The 25,479-nt window shown below is 46.0% G+C and overlaps 1 protein-coding gene across 1 annotated transcript; it reads right to left on the bottom strand.

Annotated features, from left to right (window-relative positions):
* Positions 1-507: 507 nt before the first annotated feature.
* Positions 508-24,204, bottom strand: LOC133768030 (bestrophin-3-like). The gene is made up of 5 exons (XM_062202456.1): positions 24,055-24,204; positions 22,527-22,604; positions 19,285-19,365; positions 17,520-17,671; positions 508-1,408 (listed from the first exon to the last, which is right to left on the bottom strand). The coding sequence occupies exons 1-5, from the start codon at positions 24,202-24,204 to the stop codon at positions 508-510; spliced, it is 1,362 nt and encodes a 453-aa protein (XP_062058440.1).
* Between the last annotated feature and the right edge of the window lie 1,275 nt (positions 24,205-25,479).

Below are 25,479 nucleotides of genomic sequence, written 5' to 3'. Positions count from 1 at the left end.
GCTGAAGAATTGGGACAGGATCACTGTGATAGCTCCCCAGGGCAGGAACGAGGTGGTTGGCAAGCTGCAGAGAATCATAATCAAAAAGGAGTCTGGGGGGGGGCACTATGTGATCTGGTGCCTATCTTCATAGTTAAGAAAAAGAGAGAGAGAGAGAGAGAGAGAAAGAAGAAGCAGAGTCCTTTGTGTCTCAGGATTGGACTGCTATCTATCTATCTATCTATCAGGCCCTTTCCCAAACTAATAATCTACGAATTTGTAAGTCACACACACACATGTATGATTCCTTATTTGGCTAAGACAAGTCACTGTGGTTGGTATAACCGAGGCCACTTTGTGATGGATGACTTAAATGTGTTTGCTTTTCACAGTTTTCAAAACACCGGGATGATAATGCCCTTCAAAGTTCTGAGTAGCTTATACATATGGTTATTTTTCAGAAAACTGCCCAGCCCCGAGGCGCATTCCAGGACTGATGCTGGACTTTTGGTAAAGCAGGAATCTAGGCTAGAACCAGGTCCGAGAACTCTGTGGCACCGCTCTGGCTGATTCCTCCGCTTGCTCGTCGTTGAACTCTATGATATCTGTTTCCTGGGTGTCCAAGTTTTCCATTAAATACCGCATATCAGGAGAGACCCAAGAACCAGTCCCAGTGTTGGCTCCACGGATCTCGGAGGATATTTCTGTGTCGAGTAAAAGAGGTGGCTCCAGGTTCTCGAGATGTGGACTTAGGTTTCCCGGGGAGGTGTGGCTGGGCTCCCGGAACTCGGGGAGGCTCCACCTTTTCGGGACCTTGTCCCCATCAGGGTCTTCCTCAAGCTTGAGTGTGTTTTTCTCAGCAGCCTGGGGACCGAGATCTGAAGGGGGCTGTATCCGACCCCCCGGGTCCTCCTGCTGCCCAGTCCTGCTCGGCTGAACCCCGGTAAACTCCAAGCTCGAGATGGAGGTAGTGGAGTCATGGGGGTCGCCCTCTGCTGGAGGCACTGGAGCTTCGGCTGCTGTGATCAGCACCTCGGGGACCTGGGGCATCTTGGTGGGGGAGGCTCTCACACTGGGCTGCGGGGTCAGGCTTGGCAAGGTGCTGGTCTGGCTGATCTCCCTGATGGTGGACAGCTCTCCCACGCTGGAGTGCAGCTTGGGGCTGCCCTCTGGGGAATGCAATGGCTTCTGGGGGACTGAGGCTCTGGGGGAGCTTCTAGGAGGCACATCCAGCAGATCTCGGGCTGGGCTGGGGGGCAGGAACATGGAGCTGTCGCTGGCCTGTCTCCTGTAGCTCCTCCTCTTGGGGCTGGAGGGGTGTTCGTGGGTGCTCAGGAACCGCTTGACCCGTCTGATCACCGAGCGGCGGTGGCCATGCTTCTCGTAGTCCCACAGCCACTCCTCGCCAGGAAAGTGGGACTCGGACAGCCTGAAACACACAAAGGGACACAGGCAGGGTAGCCTCAGGGCGTGGTCGGGGCAGTCTAGCCCAACTTCCCACACTTCGCAGCCCCAAGACCTTTTTTAAACTCTTAAAAGTTACTGAGTACCCCCAAAGCGACTGGCGATTTACTGTATTTGACATTGTAGCTGAGGAATGTAAAACACACAGGAGTAAACGAACACGCATTCATCAACTGCTAAATGATGACCTCACACATCTATAGCCTCTGGAAAACTCCACTGTACGCTCCTGAGAGAATGCGAGCAGAAAAGGCAAATAACCTCTCAGTGTTATTCTGAACAAAGCTTTGACTTTAAGGTCTTGAGAATCACTGATGTGGAGATTTGGATATTAAGAAATATATATATATATATATATATATGCATATATATGGTATGTGTTCCTTCACCCTTAGGATAGTTGAGCTAAATTCATGTTTCCCAGGACCCATTCACTCCTTGAAACGATGGCTCATGGCTAAATTCAAGAGACTGCAAACAGCATTCAGCATTCATTTATTTATAAATATTATGTGTGAAGTTGACAATATTCGCAGGGGTTGTTAGCATCATTAGTAGTCACACTTTACAAATGAGGGAGCTGAGGTCCAGAGAGATCTATTGGGTCTAAGTGGCCAGTGAGGACATAACCCGGAAGTTGGACTCCAGATACTTTGTTCTTATTCAGTCTGACTTAAGCCTGCTACACTCAGTGTCAAAGAATGAGGTAGAACGCAGGGCAGAATGAGTACAATGCAGTCTTTACCCAGAAGTCTTTTGTAAATATTTCTGGTAAATGCATTGCACATCAGTCTGTTTATTTAGGAAGGAGAATTTGAACCTTGTAGAAAGAACATATTCATCTGGGTAGGATGGACTCATCAGGGTTAGGCTCCCTTTGTGATGAATTTTGATAGATTTACTATGGCTAAGAATGTCCTGTAGTGTTTTTAACATTTAAAAAATAAAGGACAGGTGGGCGCTTGGCTTGGTGGTTAAGATGCTCTTGAGACACATGCAGCCCAGTGAGACTGCCTAGATTTGAGTTCCGGCTCTGCTTCTGATTCCAGCTTCCTGCTAATATAATAGATCGTTAGGTGGGACTCCATTACTGAATTCTAGGCTCCTGGCTTTGGCCTGACCTAGCCCCAGGCATCTGGGGAGTGAACCAGCAGATGGGAGATCTCTTGTCTCTCTACCCTTCAAACAAATAAAATAAGTAAACAAGAATTTAAAAAACAGAAAATCTAATTTTAAAAAATAAGACAAATACAAATAAATAATCCCACCATTTTAAGCCTTCTCCAGCAAGACTGAAACAAAAATGAATAATTAAAATAATGATAAGCCAGTGGGGAGCAAGGGCTATGCCTGCCTCAGATTACATGGTTATTTGTCTCACATCTCTGTGGACTTGCAGTCTTAATGGGGTTTGAAGAACTGCTTAAAGCCATGCCCTTAAACTCTAAATGCTCAGGTCCACCTTGAGAGCAACACTAATCTGGCCAGCCCAGTTCGATGCTGGCATTGACATCCATGGCGACCAGACGATTTAACTAAGCCAGGTGCATTTTGTGTGACATAGAGGAAGACATGGGTATGGATGGCATTGTTGTAACCTGAAAGGGCAGAGTGAGCAGCCAAAGAAAGGTTTGTTCCCGTGTTTATGAATAAAAGATGGTTACCTGGCTAAGTGTCCCAGGATGGTGTCCCCTTACACCTCGGGCTGTTGTTCTCAAGCCCAGCAGCGCCCTTGGCTACCAGATGGCCTCTGAGCCACCCCCTGCTGTGCAGGCCGCAGATTCTGTTACACCGACTGGGAAACGCACACTCAGGCTTCAGTGGCCTGGGTGACCCTGCTTGTGGGATTTCACTAGGTCAGATCTCCAGCCACACTTCGCGGGGATCTGTTTCGTTAGGGAGGGCAGCAGAAGAGCTCAGTAGGATCGCCACACACTGTGTGCCCTGGGGCTCGAGGCCAGGCTGGCAAAGGCTCTTTGTGGGGCGGGCATCTGTCATCTATTTATTTGGGCTTTGATTTCCTTAACTACTACTAAAGCACACAACCCCGCAAAAATGACTTAGGTCTTCTGGGTAAAAAAAAGAAAAAAAAAAAAAGATTTGTATTGTTATTGCTTCAAAACTTGGTGACTCACAAGGGAAAGGCTTTCAAATGATGCAAACTGAATGGCGGATAGGTCCATTCAACTGCAGCAAGAGGAGTCAGTTCTTGGCTCATAAATGGAGAAGAGCAAGTTGTAATCAGCAGACTACCAAGAGCCTAGTGCTCCTACTGCTGTTCTACTGAACAGTGCTGTTCACCGGCCGACAGTGCGTGGACCTGCCAAGGAGACCCTATGACACGTCCCTGCCTCTCAGGGCTGTGGTGAGGGCCTAGCCCAATGATAGGCTCACCGATGGCCTAACATTGAAGGGCCTCGACCATGAACAATTTGTTGTATATGGTGCCTTGCAATTTGGAAGGAGGGAGAAGGCACGTTTTTCAACACCTGCATTTGGAACCAAGTCAGTTTTTGAGCTGGGCTTTGACACTGGGAGTTGGGAAGAGTGAGGTCTGAACTCTATCTTCGAGGCAGTGGGCAGCTATAGATGGCCTTTGAGAACACAGAGCATAACTAGAGTGGTGTGTGTTTGGTGGTTGCGAAAAGCAGCATGGATGGATAACAAGGATGACTTGAGAACTTTCCACTCGTTTCGTCTGAACCACTCCTAGGAAGAACACTTAGTGTTCTGTGCTCTAGGGGGCAGTTTCGTGTATCTCATGATCAAGCTGAGAATAAGGCCCTCCAGGTCTTGCTGCCATGAGACAGCAGCAGAGAAACTCCCCAGCACAATGAGCCAACCACCCTTCTTCTAACCAAGGCCATGGAGGATTTCATTGCCAACGCACATGCCCATCTCCTCCTTTCTTTGGTAGTTAGGGTTCCCAGGACAACTGTGTAACCAATATGCAGAAACCGTGGTTTAAGAACAAAAAGGTAGCTGGCGCCACAGCTCATTAGGCTAATCCTCAGCCTGTGGTGCCGGAACACAGGGTTCTAGTCCCGGCTGGGGCACCGGATTCTGTCCCGGTTGCCCCTCTTCCAGACCAGCTCTCTGTTATGGCCCGGGAGGGCAGTGGAGGATGGCCCAAGTGCTTGGGCCCTGCACCCGCATGGGAGACCAGGAGAAGCACCTGGCTCCTGGCTTCAGATCAGCGAGATGCACCGGCCGCAGCGGCCATTGGAGAGTGAACCAACGGCAAAAAGGAAGACCTTTCTCTCTCTCTCTCTCTCTCACTATCCACTCTGCCTGTCAAAAAAACAAAAACAAAAACAAAAAAGACATCAAAAAGGTTCTAGGTGTAGCGCGCACAAACTAGAATGCCGTAAAAGTCTTAATTTCCCAACTGGAAGGGTCCTGTGTCCTTCTCAGGTCCTTTCATGCTTTCTGCTCCTTATTTGATTTTGGAAGCGTCCTCCTAGTATAGGGTTTGTACGATCCCAAGGCCCGAATATGATACCACTGAAGCCATTATGGGGGAAATATTATATGGTAGAACATAAGCACCCTTATTATGTTGCTATATAGTAGAAACGGTCAGCTGAAAAATGCTGGGCTTTAAGTCCTGGAACTCATTTGGGCTGAGATAGGCAGGTAATTAGAGATAGGAGGGCATTTGTGGCAACTGTCACACAGCCACTGGTGTCCAGAGATGGAATTTGAGCATTGGCTCCAGGGAACGGCACATGACTTATTTTGAGATCTTGCAGACCTAGGGTTGCTGCTGTCTGAGGCTGACACTAGCAAGCTGTGTGACCTTGGGAGACTCACTTAACCTCTCTCTGATTTCATATCACACTCGGCAAACTGGTGGCAGTAACACTTCGCCTTCCAGGTTGACTGGGAGTTTAAAATGGTTAATGTAAGAAGAGGGTACTTCAAACTGTTCCTGGAAAAATGGAGTTAAAATTTATGTTTCTTTTGGTGCAAAAAATTTTGACCCCTGCAAATAGTTTTTTTTTTCATAATATGCATTTTCCATGAACTTTTGAAGTTCTCATAGAAAAGCTTTGAAGAGTAGAAGATACAAAAGCGTTTCTGTCAGTGACTGGCAAACTTTCAGCCGTGGTTTCCAAATCATCATGGACTTCTTGTATGGGGTGGAGGAATTGTAGTGTCCCCCTGAAGGTCTATCCCCTTCCTCCTTCAAGAGTATCATTTAGGGGTTGGGATTGTGGCCTAGTGGGTAAAGCTGCTGCCTGCGATGCTGGCATCCCACGTGGGTGCCGGTTTGTATCCTGGCTGTTCCATTTCCAATCCAGCTTCCTGCTAATGGCCTGGTAAAAACAGCAGAAGATGGCCAAAGTGTTTGGGCCCCTGCCATCCGCAAGGGAGACCTGGATGAAGCTCCTTGCTCCTGGATTCAGCCTGGCTCAGCCCTGGCCATTGTAGCCATCTAGGGAGTGAACTAGCAGATGGAAGACCTCTCCTCCTGTCTGTCTCTCTCTAACTTGGACTTTCAAATCAATCAATCTTAAAAAAAAAAAAAAAAAAAAGGAGAGTGTTCTTTAAAAGATGTTAGTATGCCCAGGAGCTGCCACCTAGCAATGAGTAGTTTAGCAGGGAGACTTAACAGCCATTTAGTAGTACGACTAGGGCACTGGGGGACTGGAGAGAAAGCAGAAGGCCTGGAGGAAGATGGGGTTGATTAAATAGCAGGGGTTTCCGAGACAGGACTGGCCTGACATTGTCACTTAATACCATCTTTTGTGCCAGACATTGCCCAAGCATGCAGTATGCATTTATCACATAATGTAAGTCATCAGTACAGACATACAGAAAGCATGAGGGGAAATATTGTGCCACATACTGGGACAAGAGAAGAAGGACAGGCTGTAGGTAGAGAAAGCTTAATGCTATGGTAAGGTCAAACCAGGAAGCGCTAGTTGTTTACAGCTGAGTCTAAAAGCAGGCAGAGCACGTCTTATTGCTACAAGTCAGATAGAGTTTGAGTTGGAATTATTTTATTTATTTTTAATTTTTTTTGAAAGGTAGAGTTATAGACAGAAAGAGAGACAGAGAGAAAGGTCTTCCCTCCGTTGGTTCACTCCCCAAATGGCCGCTACAACCGGCGCTTCGCCGATCTGAAGCCAGGAGCCAGGTGATTCTCCTGGTCTCCCACACGGGTGCAGGGCCCAAGCACTTGGGCCATCCTCCACTGCACTCCCGGGCCACAGCAGAGAGCTGGACTGGGAGAGGGGCAACCGGGACTAGAACCCGGCACCCTTATGGGATACTGGTGCCACAGGCAGAGGATTAACCAAGTGGGCCACAGCGCTTGCCTCATGGTTGGAATTATTTTAATCTGAACTGTCAAAAACAACAACAACCCAGCACTTCAGAATACCCAGCAAGCACCTGTGGAACCATCAGCCCTAGGTCTCCATTGCCTATGACAACTATCTGAGTGTTTGAGCAGCAGCGATTTAATTAAGGACTCATTCAAAAATGATTGGGCTCGCTGGGGCACAGAAGCACACTGTCTGCCTCCTGTTGCCCTAACAAGGAAGAGGCAGGGGACAGATGCTGGAGACGTCAGCACACTCCCTTTCTTCCTGAAGTGCATCCAGTGTAGCAAGACAAAATAGCCCTGGGGACTTGGAGGATTTAAAGCATTTTGGTTTCGAAGCAAGCTTTTTGCAAAGCAAGCCCCTTCTTATTACTGTGGATGGATGGTTAATCTAGAGCTCCAAAAACCAAATGATAAAACCTGTTGATGCGTCTCTTCCACATTTGTAGTAGTGCCTTGACAATTTAAATTCAAACAATATGAGGTCATTTGAACAGAATTGAGATGAAGAATTTAGGAAAACGGTATTTCATATGATGAGTTCTACTTCTCTCATCAGATTTATTGTTTTCAGATTGCTAATAGACTAAAAGTCTGGCAGTTTTGCCTGGGAATCTAAGACAGGTGCACAGGAGCATTGAATCATTTATTCAAACCCGTTGAGGTGAATGCTGTTATTTTAACCTTCTGCACTGCAGAATCCTATTGAAAGCTATCGGTATACCCTAGTTTCTCTTCAGATTGAGTAAATCTTTCATTGAACTCTTTACTTAATATAGAGTTAATCATATTTGTATAAAGTCAATTGAAAACAGATCCCAGTAAAAAATAAGAGTGGGAATAAGAGAGTAAGGAGGAAGTTTGTAACTGTAAAGCTATATAGTTCTGCATACATTCCTATGGACTTACTTCTAAGGGTACAGTTTAAAAACTTGCCATGGGACCCCAAATCTCATTAAGCTTGGTGGTAAAAATGCTATCTTAATTGTTAAAGTGATCATTAAGTGTTAAAGTGAACATATAGATAGGATTAAGTGTTAAAGTGATCATATAAATAGGATCAAGTGTCTGGTAATAATAACAGAATGAAAAAGGAGAGAATGTCTAACATGGGAAGTAGTCTACACAGCAGACTCATAGAATGACAATCACTTTAAGTAACCACTCTGATCTCAGAATCAGCTCTTAAGGCTTCCTGGTCTGGCTGAAAAGCCTGTGAGAGCATTTCAGGCATGAAACCAAGACACTGTGGCAAAAAATGTTCTACATGAAAGATCTCTGTGAGTGAGACCCTAGTGGAAAGAAGTGGCCATCAAAGAAGGATGTACTTTTCTCTAAAGGGAGGAGAGAACTTCCACTTTGCTTATGGCCTTGTCCAAATACTGACAGAGTTTGTGGACTCAAAAGGCTTCCATAGCTTAGGCAGCTCATGTAAAGCTTTGGGTGGTCACTGACGTCATACGTAAGAGTGTTAATTGTTAAATTAATAACAGGAGTCATTGTGCACTTACTCCCCATGTAGGACCTCTGTCCTCAATGAGTTGTATTATGAGAGTTAACTGTAAAACTAGTTCTCAAACAGTTTTTTTGTGTGTCTGTGTGCAAATTGTTGAAATCTTTACTAGTAAAGAGTTGGTATTCTGTGTACAAAGTTAATTGAAAATGAATCTTAATGGAGAGTGGGACTGACATGAGGAGAGGGAGGAGGAGGCGGAGTGGGAGTGTGGGTGGGAAGAATAACTATATTCCTAAAGTTGTACTTATGAAATTTGTATTCCTTAAAAAATAAAAGAAAATAAACTCACATACACACAAAAAAACCTATAGCTGAGGATTTATGCAATGGACAAGGTAACCTTCACATTAAGGGGGTGTGTGGAAGGCTAAAGGCTGTGAGGAAAACCCACATTATAACCTCCTGGCTTCCACTGGACTCCTTTTTCGGTGGGCAGTTGTAAACTAGTTGAGGTCCTCTTAGCCCAGAGAGGTGCACCAAGAGCCAGAGACCCTTCCATCACCTCTGTGTTGTCTATCTGATATTTTGAGTCAAGGATTATGGGAAATCTGGTGTAAGCAGTGGCCTGTGGCTCCTGTAGAGAGGGAAATCTAGCTTCCATATGCCCTGGCTATGCTCCGTGAACCCCTGCTGGCCTGACACTAAAAGAAATTATGACCTAAACTGGAGGGTCCTTTAAAGCCCCCCCACCCCCCCAAATTATATCCTCTAGGAGTTTTGTTAGAAAAGGAAATTGAGTCTGTATCTGTCAGATAGCATTTAAAGGGAAAATTGAGCGGCAATGATGACCGCATGTCCACATAAGAAAGAATCTCTGAGTAAGTTCTAAAATTATGAACTTAATGCACATTCATCTCCTTGGGAGGTTTTGTCTCTTCCTTCCTTTCTGGTACGTTAAGTGAAAAAAAATCAATGTGCCAGAAATACATCTTTGTTGAAGTTAGTGATTCAGAATTTGATCAGAATCTGAGACACTTTTGGTAGTTTATAACACAAGCACACAGTAGTTTATATCAGTGTATGTATTTCCTTGTAAAGTTGAAGTATTTGAATATGGTTGGCCAAGAAAGGATTACTGAATAAAACATCATTCTAGGATACTTTTACATGAAGTCTTTGCTTGTTAAAATATGTGTTTTGTTATGCTTGAGCTAAGCACACTTCTGATCCACTGTACAACCCTAAATATTTTATGCACATTGCTTAAGCACAGGCATGTATAATCTGAAAAATAAAAGTCATTGCATTACTGCTATATATTCTTAGAACTCTGGGCAGAAAGATAAGTAAAAGTCATCATTTCCCATTCTTTCCAGTAAAGCGGTTGTAGTTTCACAGTACCAAACAAATTTTAAACAAACCCTTCAAGTCCTAATCAGAAGGAACTCCCAGAAAATTTGACTATTTCTCTGCTTTACAAAGTGGCTATCTGGTTGACTGCATGGACCCTTTCCTTAAGAGCACTATAAACAAGAGCAAGTTTGGACAGCCTATGAGAATGACGGCAGGAAGGCCCAATAAAACAATGTCCTCTAGTGGGCTGGTGGCCAGCAGTCCCCAGCTGCCAGGCTTGGAGCATGCATCTGGATTAGCAGGACATTAGGCCAGTGCCGAGGGCACATGGGCCATCCATTCATGAGCAGCCACAGTCTTTCTCCTCCCAGCTCCGAATCCTTCAGCTGCTGTGGGTGGGGCAGTGGCTGGGGTTTTTTCAATGCCCTGAAGGGATGATTGAGGCTTTACTGCTGGCTCTTTTGATTCTCAAGAAGGGATTTAAAGGGAGTCAGGAGACTTCAGGTCTGTACTTTCCATGTGTTCCATTCCTGAGTCTTAAGCGTTTGTGTTAATGGTTAGTCCCAAGTAATGAAAAAATAGTAAGGATTTTGCAGTGACTCATGCTGGTATAATGTGAAGCCAGGTCTGAACCTTGTCTCCTGTTTGCTCAAAAAAACCTTGTTCTCAGCAATGCTGGCTTGAGTTTAAGCATTCTGTGTGACGTTAGGGTTAGCAAGCAGAAGTGTCCGCTATTGCCCCTACAGGACCCCTTTTCATTGTAGGGCTTGGGTCTGTTTTCTGGTTGTGCATCCTATGGGCAATTCTTCTTTAGGCTGCTTGTGGGTGTTTTCTTAATCTTGGTTAATAGCGTCTTCATGGTTAAGCTAGTAAAAAGATGCTTTAATTAAAACAGCACATCAGAAAGCATTCCATATTATGAAAAAAGAACAAGACAACCGACTGGAGTGATCTCATGAAAGATAATGTAAGCAGTACAAGATGGCCCAACTCCTTGGGCCCCTGTGACCCGGAGGTATGTGGGAGACCTGGAGGAAGCTCTGGCTCCTGGCTTCAGATCGGCCCAGCTTTGGCCATTGTGGCCATTTGGGGAGTGAATCAGTGGATGGAAGACCTTTCTCTCTCTTTCTCTCCCTTTCTCTCCCTCTCTCTCTCTCAGATAAATAAATAAATCTTTAACAAAAAGACAATATTATCAGGGTGAATATTCGCCCTGCTGTGCAGTGGGCACTGAAACTTGTTCTACTAACTGTTTTGGTGCCCATTAACCAACCTGAAGCTGATTTTTAGCATGCCCCATACAAAGACGGGAGGTAGAACCACAGCACTGATTTGGTGTTAAACTTTCAAAATGTGGTATTAAACAGTAGCTTTGGGCCTGGCACTCTCACGTGGCGGGTAAAGCTGCCACCTGTGATGGCGGCATCCTATATGGACGCTAGTTTGAGTCCCAGCTGCCCCACTTCCAATCCAGCTCCCCACTAATGTGCTGAGGAAGCAGTGGAAAATGACCCAAGTGCTTGAGCCCCTGTACCTACATGGGAGATCCTGATGAAGCTTCTGGTTCCTGGCTTCAGACTGGCCCAGCTCTGGCCATTGCAGCCATTTGGGGAGTGAACAGGTGGATGGAATATCTCTTTCTCTCTCTCTCTCTGTACTCTTTCAAATAAATAAAAATCTTAAAACACAACCCAGTAGCTTTTAGGTCTCAGATGAGACCTTGTTAAAATTCAATTGGATTAAGACATGCTGCCGACTGGATGAGGGGAGAGCATTGGCCTCTGCCTCACCACCTGCACTGGCGTCTTCCCTCCACCTCCTCTCATTATACCCAACCTCCCGCTAGCTCTGGACTTGAGCCCTCCGTCCTGGGGTCACCTGCACTGTCTCCCAGCTCCCAGGCCTCCTCTCTCCTCCAACAGCGCCCATGACTCCAACTGTTTTTTCTCCTGTTTTCAAAATAAGAAAAGTTACCCAATTTTTTCTTTCTTTATTACATTCTGCTTTATCTTTTTTTTTTAAGATTTTATTTATTTATTTGAGAGGTGGAGTTATAGACAGTGAGAGGTAGAGACAGAGAGAAAGGTCTTCCTTCTGTTGGTTCACTCCCCAAATGGCTACAACAGCTGGAGCTGCGCCAATCCAAAACCAGGAGCCAGGTGCTTCTTCCCAGTCTCCAATGTGGGTCCAGGGGTCCAAGCACTTGGGCCATCTTCTACTGATATCCCAGGCCACAGCAGAGAGCTGGATTGGAAGAAGAGCAGCCAGGACTAGAACCAGCACCCACATGGAATGCCGGCGTCACAGGAGGAGGATTAAACTACTATGCCATGGCGCTAGCCCCTCTGCTTTATTTTAGTAAGGATCTGAGCTGGCTAACAAAAATACCCTCAGTGCAGTATTTAGGTAAAATTAGGCCAACCTAGTGGAGTTAGAATAAGGAGCAGTGGTCAGATACAGAATCTAGAAACACACGCCCAAACATCTCAGCCCACAGACTGAAGGGGGCCTATGGATGTGGTTTCTGCCATCCTAGCAGTCAAAATGAAAAGGAAACTATCATCAATTATAAAGATCACTGTCTATAAGATAAATAGTGTAAGATTGGCACAGAAGAGGCAAAGCTTTCATTTTTTCCACATATGTCTGAGATAATTCCCTCCCCCAAGGTCCTCTGATATAAGGGGTCTAGGTCAGACAGTGGACAGCACTACAGTAAACTCCCTAGGGAGTCCTAATGGATCTGTCCAGACAAGGCCAGGGCGTAACAGCCAAGCGCAGTCGGTTTAGACGGCTAACGTCGTGCGGAAGGACAGCCTTGATTGCCTTGCCTCTCAGTTACTTCCTAACCCACTACAGCTCAGCTTCTGCCTCAACACTCTCACGAATGTCTCCAATGCCCTCTATATTCCCATGGCATTTTCAGGTTTGCTTTTGAAACCTCACACTCTCCGTCTCCAGCGCCGGTTTTCCTTCTGTGTCTGATCGCCCCAACGGCGACCACTCCTTTTCCTCTGCCGCCTTCGAAGTGATAGTGTTCTGCCCTGTGTACTCTGCCTCGCTCTCATGGGCACAGTGCCCACTCTAAGGTCTGTGTGCTGCTGACAGTCAGACACATCTTTGCCCGGCCTTTCTGTATTCACTGCCTGCGGGCCCTCTCCTCGTGAGCTGCCCAGAGATGCTGCAGGCTCACCCCGTGCAAAAAGGAGCTCCTTTTCCTTAGAGTAGCTCCCCACCTGCACTCTCTGTCGTCCTTGGCTGATTACTCAGTTGGTCTTTTTTTTGGACAGGCAGAGTTAGTGAGAGAGAGAGACTGACAGAAAGGTCTTCCTTGTCCGTTGGTTCACCCCGCAAATGGCCTCTACAGCCAGTGTGCTGCGCCGATCCGAAGCCAGGAGCTGGGTGCTTCCTCCTGGTCTCCCATGCAGGGGCAGGGCCCAAGCACTTGGGCCATCCTCCACTGCACTCCCGGGCCACAGCAGAGAGCTGGACTGGAGGAGGAGCAACCGGAACAGAATCTGGCGCCCCGACCGGGACTAGAACCCGGTGTGCTGGCGCCGCAGGCAGAGGATTAGCCTAGTGAGCCGTGGCACCGGCCAGTTGTGGGTTTCTTAAATTCCTACCCCTCATTCATTCTTAAAGATACCTGTTAGACTCCCCAACTCTGAGAAGCCTTCTGATTCATCAGGCTGGCTGAAGTCTATCTTCTTTGTGAGAACACCCAGAAAAGTCAGCATTTTTCTAATGTTATATTTACCACATTGTACTGTAATTTGTCTCATTATGCCTGTGAGCTCCAAATGGGCTGTCTTTCCATTTCTTTCTTAATTGTTTTTTGGATATATTTGAGAGCTTTGTGTGTGTGAGGGGGAGAGAGAGAGTGAGTGAGTTATGCTTTCACTTACTAGCTCATTCTCCTAATGCCCACAAGGACAGGGGCTGGGCCAGGACTGAAGCTGGGAACTGGGAACACAGTCCAGATCTGTCCTACGGGTGGTGGGGGCCCAACTACTTGAGCCATCACTGCTGCCTCCTAGGGTTTGCATTAGTAGAAAGTTGGGGTCAGAAGCTGGAGCCAGCACGTGAACCCAGGCACTGGAATAAGGGATGCAAGGGTCTTAACTGCTGGGCTAAACACCTGCTCTATCATTTTGTTCTGTTTGGCCTACCTGCAGCATCTTGCATAGAATATACCACATAGTAAGATCTGCAAAAAAATTTATCTGAATAAATGAATGAGTGATATATATATATATATATATATATATATATAATATGAAAACTTTGTAAATTTGTACTTGAGATTAGAAAAAAAGGAGGAATTTTAATTTCACTTCAGTCATGTATATTTAACAGGTACTCAGAAAATAGGGCCATGTTTTGAACATGCTCCTTAATACAGAGAACAAGGCAGTTCCTTTTTATGTGTGGATGAAGTGTGCGGGGTGTGGAGAGCATTTCTGACTGCTGGGTACGAGGCAGAGGCACTTCGCAGTTTGCCTTTGGGTAGCACTTGTGCTGTGTTTTTGAAGGGCATTGCCTTGCTTTTAGAGATGCTGGGTCATGGGACCTGGAACCGCAAGCCTAAAACATTGTTATGAAAAGATAAGGGAAAGCTGATTTCTGAATTAAATAGGCCAGGATCATACACTTTAAACAGAATAAGAAAGTAAAACACACACTCATCCCGGAAAGGGTTTCATTTGCTCACCTGGCAGGGAGCCCTCCAACAAAGCGCTCACGTCCATGGTCTCTGGACCCATGGGCTCAGGCACTAGCACCAGAACTACCTGCACAATGATTATCCCTGCTCTTGTCTCTCCTCAGTCAGCTGGCCCCCGTGATATTGGCCTTGCATTTCGGGTAGGCATTTTCTCCACGATTCATTGGCAGGGGAGTTGCCTTCTATGATTTTAGGGGCTATTACTTTTGCCAATCCACCAAAAACCATTCACCCTTCACCTGGTAATAGTATGCTGATTTTCTGGACACATCACAGATTCCATGTGATTAGATGGGGCTGACATGTGAGCCAGCTTTGACTAATAAAAGTATTGTGTCTCCCTCTCGATAGTGATTAGTTTGGGAATGGATATGACAGCCCCATCCAACCAATCCGGTAGTTTAGTTTGATATGTTGGAGTGAGCTCCTTCCATGGGGTTTGTTGAGAGGGTGGGCTGTAAGGCTGGAGTGCCTGTCTGCCATCCTGCCATTTAGCCATCAGGAGTGGGCAGCCTGAGCAAGTGGACAGAAGGGCAACAGTGAGTCCTGGTGACTCCAGCCATGCCCGAAGCGAGGTGTGACTCAATCAATACACTCCATTCTGCTTATGATAGTTTGAGTCTGGTTTTCTGTTACAGGCAACTAGAAACGTTTTGTCCAATGCTACAAACAAAGGAGAAATCGACACTAACAGATCAAGAAGGGCATTCCTGGGCAGGCTTGCCCTCCACCGCCTGTGGCCCTGCAGGGACTTTTCCTGGGGGCTCCCTTTAAAAGCCTTTGTTCATTTAGAAAATCAAGTTCAAGGGAGCTTTTGCTTAATTGTTTCTCTGATCATTTGGTTCTAGCCAAGTCCATCTCATCAAAAACCTCTCCCCATAGACTCTGACCCTTGCCCCTGCCTCTCCTAGTTATCTACTGATAAGTAGGACATTTTAATGAGAGAAGTTCTCTCTGAAAACTGATCATTTTCTGCTGCTTTATTAACAACTGTATTTCCCAGGCTTCTCTCAGTTGTTTTATTTTCTGTCCTAAATTTCCAGGGTGAGTTTAAGTTAAAAAAAAATAGCTTAGATTTACCTAATCTTTCTAAGCCTCACTTTGACTCCGCAAAAAGAAGACCTGGATAGCTGGCAATTGTCATGCTCTCGGGTGCTTTCATGTTTAAAATCTCATTTATATTTCCCAATAATATTTTGGGGTTGTTTTTCAAGATCTTGTAAATCCCCATTTCTATGTTTTTATATTTAGAAGTAGGAAAAACATGTTTTAATATTTTCCTAAAGAACATGGACATTTACTTGGAATCTGTAAAATGATGTTGATTAAGATGAATATGTAGACCAAGATAAAAGTTCTTGAGATCTGGGGACAGGCATCTAGTGCAGCCATTAAGATGATGCTTGTGATGCCCACACTGTGGGAGCGCATGGGTTTGAGTCTCAGCTCCACTTCTGTTTCCAGCTTCCTGCTACTGTGTGCCCTGGGAGGCAACAGGTGATGTTGGGTTTCTGCCACACACATGGGAAACTTGGATTAAGTTCTGCTGGGCTTCTGGCTTTGGCATGGCTTAGCCCTGCTGTTGTGGGCAGTCAAGAAGTGAACCAGACGTAAGGTCTCTATCTGCTTCTTAAATAAATATAAATTAATAAATAGACAACCCCAGGTAATAGTTTGTCATACACAAGTAACTAAGTAGTCATTAGAAATGGAGCACTTGGAGCATTTGCAGTCAAACTAGGATCATCACAGATTTCCCGACCCTGTCCATAGGGTTGGTTTCTGACCTTCAGACACTTTGCATTCCCAGTGGCGGGAGTAGGGGGAAGGATGAATCATAGGCAGTTCTCTAAAAAGAAGCTCACAGAAACACATCTCATCGATCTTCAGAGCTGAGCAGGTTGCCAGAAGGCATTGCAAAGGCTGTGGGGCGCAAGCTGTAGGGAACTGAATTCACGGAGGCTGAGCGACAGACTGAGGGTGGGGATGGACTCCCTGGCCTGGAGGAAGCCCTGGCTAGAGCACCCAGTGTTAGCAAGCTGTCGGGGGCAGCAGTGAGTCTAGCAGGGCATGGGCAGCCTTCCCTAAGCTATGCTTGGAGGGCAATAGGCAGATCTCCTGCTGCTAAAGCTTCCTCGTCATTGGCTGCGATTCCTGCAATTCAGCTCTCGGCCTGGCTTTTCTTTGGGTCTCGAAGGAGCCCCTTTGGAAGAGGAACAGCATCAGCCATTACCGATGAAAAGTACGAGGCGTTTGGCAAGGAGTAGGATTGAAGCCAGAGATCCAGAAAGTGAGATAAGCGGAGAGTGGAGCACATGGGTGGGAAGGGAAGGAGGGTCCCAGGCGGCAAGGACAGGGCACAAGCCACATCACAGTGCCACTGGGAGCTGGCCTCAGCAAACCACAAGCTTCAGTTTTCCCAGAGGTTGTAAGGAAAAGTCCACAAAGTGTTCCCTTTTTCTTTTTTTAAAAATATATATATATATTTAAATTTACATGAGAGGCAGAGTTAGAGAGGAAGAGAGATAGATGGACAGAGATTTTCCATCCACTGGCCATAACAGTTGGGGCTGGGTCAGGCTGAAGCCAGGAGCTTCCTCCAGGTCTCCCACATGGAGGCAGGGGCCTAAGCACTTGGGCCATCCTCTGCTGCCCTCCCAGGCACATTAGCAGGTAGCTAGATTGGAAGTGGAGCAGCTGGGACTTGAACTGGCACTCATATGGATGTTAGTGCTGCAGGCGGAGGCCCAACCTGCTACGCCCCAGTGCTGGCCCCAGTGTTCCCCTTTTCTACAGTTTAGTCTTTGGAGGTGGGGTGGGTGGGTTTCTTACTTTGTGAATTGGCCCATGCTCTCATCTCTAAGTCACTTGGAAAGCAAAACTTGCCTCCCACAAGATGCATGGACTAATGGTAGGGGTAGGTGGCAGGATCAAGCATATGTAATTGTCTAGAAACACATTCACAGAGACTTCTCCAAAACCAAATACATGATCAGGCTTAATAAAATAATTGTTAAGCTGTCCATGGTTTATTTGTGCCTCAGTCCAGTTATTTAAGGCTCATGGTGCACAGGCACAGGCTGCTGTACAAAATCCACTCAACAGAGCTGACTTAGAGCAGTTAGAAAAAGAACCAGAAAAAAGGAAAAAGATCAGAACAGGGACCTGCGTATTTCCACCTTATGAAAGATTTTTTTGAAAGCTGCACTCACCCCATTTGGATTGTGGACCCCAGAAATGAGGGTATGCAGTAGTCAGCGGCTGCCAGTGTGTATGGCGGTCGGGCAGCGGAGTCGTCCCAGTAAATGTCCTTCTTCATCTTGGGCAAGCTCATGTGCATTTCATCCACAGCTAAAAGAGAGACCTAAAACCGTCGTCATAGTGTTAGAATGACTCAGGTGGGAAAGACATGAGTAAGAGAAGCTCCCGTGGATGGGTGGGAGTTGGAGAGGGACAGGACATGGTCTAGATGCGTGAGTACACAGCATGCCTCTTGCTCCTATTTGTTGCTGCCACAGACAGTTGTGCCCATTGTTGACTGCTCAAGAGCATTTGGCAACGGTGGGAGGTGTGGCTGTTTAACTGCCCATGCTTGGTTCACTACCTGCAGGGGAGCTGCACCTGACCTGGAGGGAGGACAGATACCTTTTTTTCCTCCTGCCCAAAGTTAAGATTCCCCTTTCATGGCTACCCTGAAGCAATCACTTAATCCCAGATGGCATAGAAAGGTGATGATTCTCAGGGTCACATTCTGTTAACCCCATCAACACGTGTGCACTTGACGTTACTTCTTAGCTGTGCTGACTCCTTGTTTGGCTGTGTGCTTGGAGGAGGCTATCGACAAGTGTACACTGCTTGAAGCTACAGTGAGCTCTCCTCTTAAATTTGACAAAGTGATGCATGAATAGATTATTAACCCTGTCCTCTGGGAAGCCAGGTAAAATTTTTAAAAATGTTTTTACTCATTTCTTTGATTTATTTGAAAGGTAGAGAGAGGGTGAGTATATGTGTGTGTTCCCATCTGCTGGTTTACTCTTCACATGCCTGCAATGGCCAGGGAGAAGCAAGGATCTAGGAACTCAAGCTGGGTCCCCACCATGGGTGGCAGAAACCCAACTACTTGAGCCACCACCTGCTGCCTCCTAGGGTGTGCATTAGCAGGAAGCTGGATCCAGGAGCAGAGTCAGGACTCAAACCCAGGCACTCTGATATGGGATGTGGACATCCCAAGCGGTGTCTGAACCATTTCACCAGACACCTGCCCTTAATAATCCAATGTTGACAAAGAGTGAGTGACCTAGGCACTACTGACCCTTCTTAACAGGCTGGCGACGTGATCTACTGTGAAATATTCTAGCCCATTTAAGAGCAGAGTAAGTGTTGGAAACAAGAACAAGGTGAAGGCCTTTACTCAGTCTGTGGTCCGCAGGGAAGAGAGTGGTTGGAGGGGAGTCGTCTAGAAGGAAGAATTGCTCGCGCGCTGGTTCTTCATGAAAAGCCTGCCAGGGTGGCACTTCAGGCTAAGGCTCTGGGGTCCATTTTAGGCAGACTTGAGAAGTCGGCCAGCATGGCCCAGACTGCTAGACATCTGACTTGAGGATCTGTGTGCTCTCAACTGTGGGAATTCCCATCAGATTGTGTCTGGATGCCTTTTGATGTCACTGATAACCTCTCTGGGTGGCAATGGGAAACACTAAGTAATGAGTTAAAATACTGCTCTGTGCCCAATGGAAGAGGCTGGATAAAACTAATTGAGAAACTTGAAAAGTAGCTTGAAATTGTATTTAAATTTTACTGAGACTGCCGTCCAGGATATTTGGGGACGCAAAAGGCCCTGAGACAACATACTGCATAGGCAAATCTCCTTGACTTGTGGCTAATGTGCTGAAGTCCAGCGTCCTGCATCCAGAATCTGCTTTGATTTCAGATATCGCAGGCAATTTATTACTGATGTTTATAAAGGAAAGAAGTTCTAACCTGCAGATTTCTGTCGATGCACCAGTTAGTTTCAAAATCATCATCATCTTCTCCAAAAGGGTTGATGAGCTGCTCAGCTACCTGCAGGTGAGAAGAGAAAGTTACCGTGGAGCCTGTGAGGACAAAGAACAGAGGCTGAAGAGGATTCCTGTTCTCCTCCTTGGGTCACTTTCACAGTATGAAGCCCAGAGGGAAGTGGGCTGCTCTACAGACACGGATATTTATCAGTCACTGAGATTTGCTTCTCAAACCATGAAAGATGGACCTGTCTCCCCACTGGTGACACCGCAGGCTCTATCCAGAAAGCCCAGGCTGTTTAGGAGCCCAGTCAAACCCATGAATATCGAAGCAGGGCCAGCGGTGTGTAAGGCACTGGGAGGAGAGAGTAGCACCTGTTTTCAAGGACTGTAGAGAGGCTCCGGGGATAAGACACCACGCAAGCCCGGAGCAGGTTCAACAGCCGAGAAAGACTTCAATTATAACTGAGGAAAGTACAGGAGGTTTCACAATCCTTGGGCATAATCGCTGTGTGAGTGAGTCAGAGAACCGGTAAGTCATAAAGTTAGAATTGGAGACTCACCTGCTTTTATCCTAAAGGACTCACCCTTAGCCAGTAAGTTTTTCTTCGGGGAAAAGGTTAGGTAGCTTCTTACCACACATCCTCTGCCTAAAATTTGCTTGACATTAAATATTCTTACCACGTGCCTCAATTAAATCGTCTTTTTGATGAGAGGTTCCTATGTCAAATATGACTCATCTGTCATTCTCTTTCTTGAATAATTTCCTTTGCTTTTTATTATCTCTCTCTGTGTTGGGGGGAGGGATTTATATTTGGGTCCACATGGGGAAAAACTTATACATGTATAAGATAAAGGCATCATCTGGTTTGTTTCTAGATGTCTAGATTCTAAGACTATTCGGTATCTGCCCACTTATCTTTTAGGATTTAAGTTAAACCACTCAGAGCAGCTCTTTTCAAACTTGACTACCTATTGCTATCACCTGGGGAGCTCTTGAAAAAAATACTGATACCTGGGTCTCTCCCCAGAGATTCTGACTTCACTGGCATTAGGGCGAGCCCAGGCATCTGCATTGGGTAAAGCTGCCAGGAGATGTTAATGCGGGACCAGCCTTGAGAACCACCAACTGCATTTCCCTTCTAAGCCACAGCATGAGGCAGGAAGCCTGAATCAGTGCTTATTGTCAAAGTCTTTTTTTTTTTTTTTTTTTTTTTTTGCGTTCTGGTCTGCCTGCCTTTTCTTGCCTGGGGTTTGCTTAAATTAAAGGGTCACTGGCCAGGTCCTGAATATGTCAGTAATGTATTCAGATTCTCACTTAGATAGGATTGGTCCTGCATGTAGTATTATTAGCTGCATTTAACGAAGCAACACCTACAGGATTCCGAATCGACAATTGGCAGAGATAGCCCCTCCTCCCTTGTCGTCTCCATTGCTGGCAAGCAACGGAGTAGTCTACTGTTCAGAGTTCATCTGAGTTTCTTCCACTTTGAAAAGACTTAGAAATGTCCAAGTTGCCAAGAAAGAGCAGCTGTTTAGAAACTGAGATAAAACTCACTGGCGTGGGAAAGCTCCCTTTTATTAGGCTTGTCTGTCTCTTTATGGAGCTAAGATGATGCCATTTCATATTTTTGCCTTTAAAAATATTTTGTAAAGGGAATGCTAACATTTTAGAAAGCATGCCAGAAGGAAAACAAACCAACCCACTCTCTGCACTGGAAATGCTGGCTGAGTACCTTCCGTAGACACAAAACCGAATAAAAACTCAGCAGGAAGGTCAGCGAGACCCGAGCGAGCGAGTGAGCGAGCCAGTGAGCCTGCGGCTGCCTGTGGTGACTTCACGTTGATAGAGGCAAAGGTGATTTTTCCTCTGCTGGGAAGTGAGCGCCGCTAGTCTCTCTTGCGTTCTCTCACTCTAAAATGGGAAACCCTAATTAAGAACCGCTGTCATCTGGTTAAAATGCGATGGCTGTTTTTAAAGGATGTGCTCTTGTTCTTCGGAGTATAATTCGAAACATGTCTGTTTTTGCTGGTTAAGATTCAAACCAACGAGTGCAAAGGCTTCTGCAGGAAATCCCGTCCTGCTGCCAGCCGAGGGCCTGGTCGGTTGCGTGACAACCTGTGGCCGCGGGGAAGGCTTCGTGCTTGACAATTCTTTAACAAGAAGTCGTTTTCAAAGTGTCGCTAGATTTCAGGGAGCGTACCGAAGCCATGGTCTTGGGTGTTTTTCCACCACATACTTCCCTTTTGGAAGCTGGCAAAGGGACGGAAGAGTCCTCTGACACTGACACACACATCTGGGGGGTTGGGGGCTGGGAGGAGCCGCGAGGTGGGGGTGGGAGGGGCAGCCACAGTTCTTCGCTGAGAACTGGACAAGCCGTTCTCACTGCCCCACGCTGCTTCTCATTTCCCAGCAAACCACACGTCGTCATGAGCCCCTACGTGTCTGGTTTTGGTTCTGGGGAATGCTTTTCCGAGTCTCAGCTCTGGTCTAGCAAACGGGATGCATTTAATGTTGCAGGATTTCAGGGAGCTGTGGAACTGTTTACAGAGCTGGGTGGCACCAAGCTGTACTACAACATTCCTGCTTAAGTCTGACCAGCCTTCTCGTTGACTCGCTTTTCCTCTGCCTACTTGATTATTGTGGCATCAAATATCAATACAGGTATAATGACTACTTTAATTACATGACTGTAATCCTAATGGGAGCACCCAGACTCACGAAACAAATCAGTAGCTGTCAAGGAGTGTTCTGCTAATCTCTTTGCAGAAATGAGCTGCTTCAGCAGCATAGCACTGACTGCATCCCTGCCACTTTAATCCTTGATGGAAAAGTAATCACCTCACCCAGCTATGACAAGTGAAATCCATCCTGGACTCGCTCGGGAAGGATTTGCTAGCGACTCAGTAAAGGATCAGCAGGGAGTTTGGAAGAGGACAGACGACAGAACGGGCCTCACGCACTGAGCCCATCAGCTACCTTGAGCCATCCCGCATAGAAGAAGAATTGCAGGAGAGTAAAGATTGGAATGTAAAGGTCTAAGTCATGCCCTGCGTAGCCCTTGCTGGGATCCAGAAACTGGCGTCCAATCAGGCATGCAAAGAAGAAGGTGTAGACGGCAAGAGTGACAACCTGGAAGACAGAAAGACCAGGGTGAGAGGAGAGTGCTGGCTGCCCACAGTGAGCAGAGCACCAAGCCAGAGCACGTGCAAAGGAGCTGATACCTGGGTGTAGACCAGTGGAATTCCAACCCAGTCATAACCGAATAGGAGGCTGCACCAGGAGCGGAATCGGTTCATCTCCTAAGCCAGGGACAGATAAAACACAATTTACTGAAATGATAGGTGTCACAATAAATACTGACCTAGATTCATAAGTAAGTGCCTCTTGGTGAATGTGTCACATGATGGGATTTTGTAAGGCCTGTAAGCTGGTTCTCAAGGCTGCTCTGGAAGGAAAGTTCTGAAGATGACCGATAGGCATCATTGGACAATGTGCAAAGGGGATAAGTCCATTTGGATGTATATTTTAAAAATCTTGAAATAAGTCAGGACTTCATAGAAATATCTCCTACTGTACTGAATCCATAATTTCCAACATTTATATTGGCTCAACCTAAATGGAAGGCAGTGGTTAATATTTTATTATTTTTTAAAAAAGGTTTATGTATTTATTTGAGAGAGAGAGAGAGAGATCTTCCATCCACTGGTTCACTCCCCCAAATGGCTGAAATGGCTGGAGCTGGGCCGATCCGAAGCCAGGAGCTTTTTCCAGGTCTCCCATGTGGGTGCAGGGACCCAAGAACTTGAGCTATCTTGTGCTACTTTCGCAGACACATTAGCAGGGAGCTGGATCAAAAGTGGAATGGCTGGGACTTGAACCAGCACCCGTATGGGATGCTGGCACTGCAGACATTGGCTTAACCCAATATACCACAGCGCCGGCTCCAAAGTGGTTAATGTTTGAAATAAGCAATTTCTAGCTATTTTGATAAATAGTGCAGAGAATAAATTTTGTATCTCTTTTCAAAACCATGCATACTATAGATCTTAATAAAAAGGAGCAAATATATCCTAAACCTTCCTCCTTAATTGGGGACTTTAGAATTCTCACAACAAAAGAAAATCTGTGATTCAAGCACGAAGGACTGAGATCCACTGATCCCTCACACCCCCCCCCCCCACTGCATATGTTATTATCTCTAGTGGGAACAGGTTCACGTTACTTTGAGAGCTATTTTAAAATCATACAGGTCTTTTATCCTAATTCAAGCAGGAGGCTGTCATGGCACATAGGTTTGTTTCTCTGATGAATTCAGGGTTACTTTGTCCAGGGAAAACACTATTTTATTTATTGCAGCTTCTGAAAAGCTGTCTTCTCTCTGAGCTATTCCATTTTGGGAGAAATGTTTGGGGAAGTTTATTTCTCTGCCAGATCTTACTCCAGGATCCTGGGTCCAGGTATGGCAAATGTGCCCCCCAGTTCCTTCAGGCGGTCTCTGGCTAATTCATGGAGATGCCCTTTCTGACAGAGCCTATTACAAAGCATAGTTCTACATAAAACACAGCTTCCAGGCCGTGAGTTAAATGTTCGTACTCTCTCTGTGTTGCCTACGAAGGTTCTGCTGATCAGCCCAAGCTTTGCAGTTCCTTTGGGAGCTGCAGACGCTGTCTGGGGTGACCTATGATGTCCAGGTCCTCTAGCTCCGAGCTCGGGATCTTTTACTTTACTGATGCGTTGTGAGGTACTCACCGTCATCAGTGATTGAAGGTCAACACTGTCTCTGATTCTACCTTCGTTCCGAGCTTTGGCTGCAAGATTTCCAAACCAGATGAACGGAACCCAGTATTTCAGATGAGGAGATTTGAGGTGGTCGAATACTTTCCTTTCATCGGACGTCATGAAACCTTTATATAAAATAAAAGTAGCTAGATTATACAGGCTTAGTTTAGCACAAATCCATTACCGTACTTTAGTGCCTACCATATAAACATGTAATGGGGGATATTAAAGGGATATAAAAGAAACGTTCCCTCTGCAGTAGCTTATGCTTGTCTGAGAGATAAGGAGTTGTGTGCGTGTGCACACACAGGTATGTTTCAGCATAGGCAATGTACGGTTATATGCCAAAGTCCTTGCTGGTGATTCCCAATGGAGAAGGCCAAGAGGAAGGAAGGGGACATTAAATGTGGACTAGAACTTTTGGAGAAGTTGCTTTTTTCAGTTTTGGCTTTTTCATCTAATTCTGGAAACACTGATGTTTAGAAGCAGTGAGATCAAACGAATGCAGAAATGTTACTGTTCGCAAAGCACCAAGCGCGCTGCTGAACGCACGATTCGCACGACTTTCCTCCTGACTTCTTTCAAAGCCCTCCTCCCTCGTGTCCGCTCCTGTGCGGCCGCCCTTCCTGCCTTGCTTCTCTTCTCCCCTGGGATTGCTCCCTTTTCATGCTCCCCCAGGCTGTCCCCGGGCTTGTATTACAATAGTATGCAGAAATGCTCCCCTGCTAAGACTTTTGAAGGGCACCCAAGCATTTTGCACACATGTAAAAAGTGCTTCCTTAATTTGTTGGGATATCAATAAAATGCAGTTTGTTGTGCTTGCCCTGAGCCTCAGTTTTCTCATCTGTAAAAGAGAGTTGATAACACCTACTTAACAGGGATGTCATAGAACTCCCTGAGATGGCGAACATACACCAACATGTTAGCATAATGCCTGGTACCTACTAAGCACTCAGAAAGTGCTAAGGCATAACATATTCCGAGGTTTGAGTAATAGAAGTAAGATAGCAGATTTATTCAATAAACAAACATGTATCGGATGTTTGCCATATACCAAGGTTTGTTCACACGAAGCTGCCCTTTAAAAGCTTAGGGTTCACACTCGCTTTTATTTTTAAAAATGTTGCCTGAGTAAATCAGTTGGTACAAATATCCAAAAAGGCTGAAGGAATATCAACGGAGGAAAATCAGTCTGATTTCCCCAGTCATGTGTTCTCTCTTCCTGGAGGAAGCCATCACAATCAGTTCCTAATGGACCTTTTTAGTGAAGTCTTCGTGTTTTCACACAGGCTTATTTTTTATCACCTTTTTTTTTTTTTTTTTTGTTGAGAGACAGCTCCCCATCCACGGGTTCACTCCTCAAATATCTGCTATGGCCAGGGCTTGCTAGGGCCA

The sequence above is a fragment of the Lepus europaeus genome, chromosome 10 (genome assembly GCF_033115175.1).
Source record: "Lepus europaeus isolate LE1 chromosome 10, mLepTim1.pri, whole genome shotgun sequence".
NCBI classification, from domain to species: Eukaryota; Metazoa; Chordata; class Mammalia; order Lagomorpha; family Leporidae; genus Lepus; species Lepus europaeus.
The sequence above is the reverse complement of the archived record's forward strand: the minus strand, read 5'-3'. Positions and strand labels throughout refer to the sequence as shown.

Coding starts and splice junctions, on each gene's coding strand:
- LOC133768030 (XM_062202456.1), bottom strand. CDS start 24,204: ATGACGTCCGATGAAAGGAAAGTATTCGACCACCTCAAATCTCCTCAT. Junction 22,605..24,054: donor ACCTTCAATCACTGATGACG/GTGAGTACCTCA, acceptor TCCCTGGCTTAG/GAGATGAACCGATTCCGCTC. Junction 17,672..19,284: donor GCATCGACAGAAATCTGCAG/GTTAGAACTTCT, acceptor CGACGGTTTTAG/GTCTCTCTTTTAGCTGTGGA.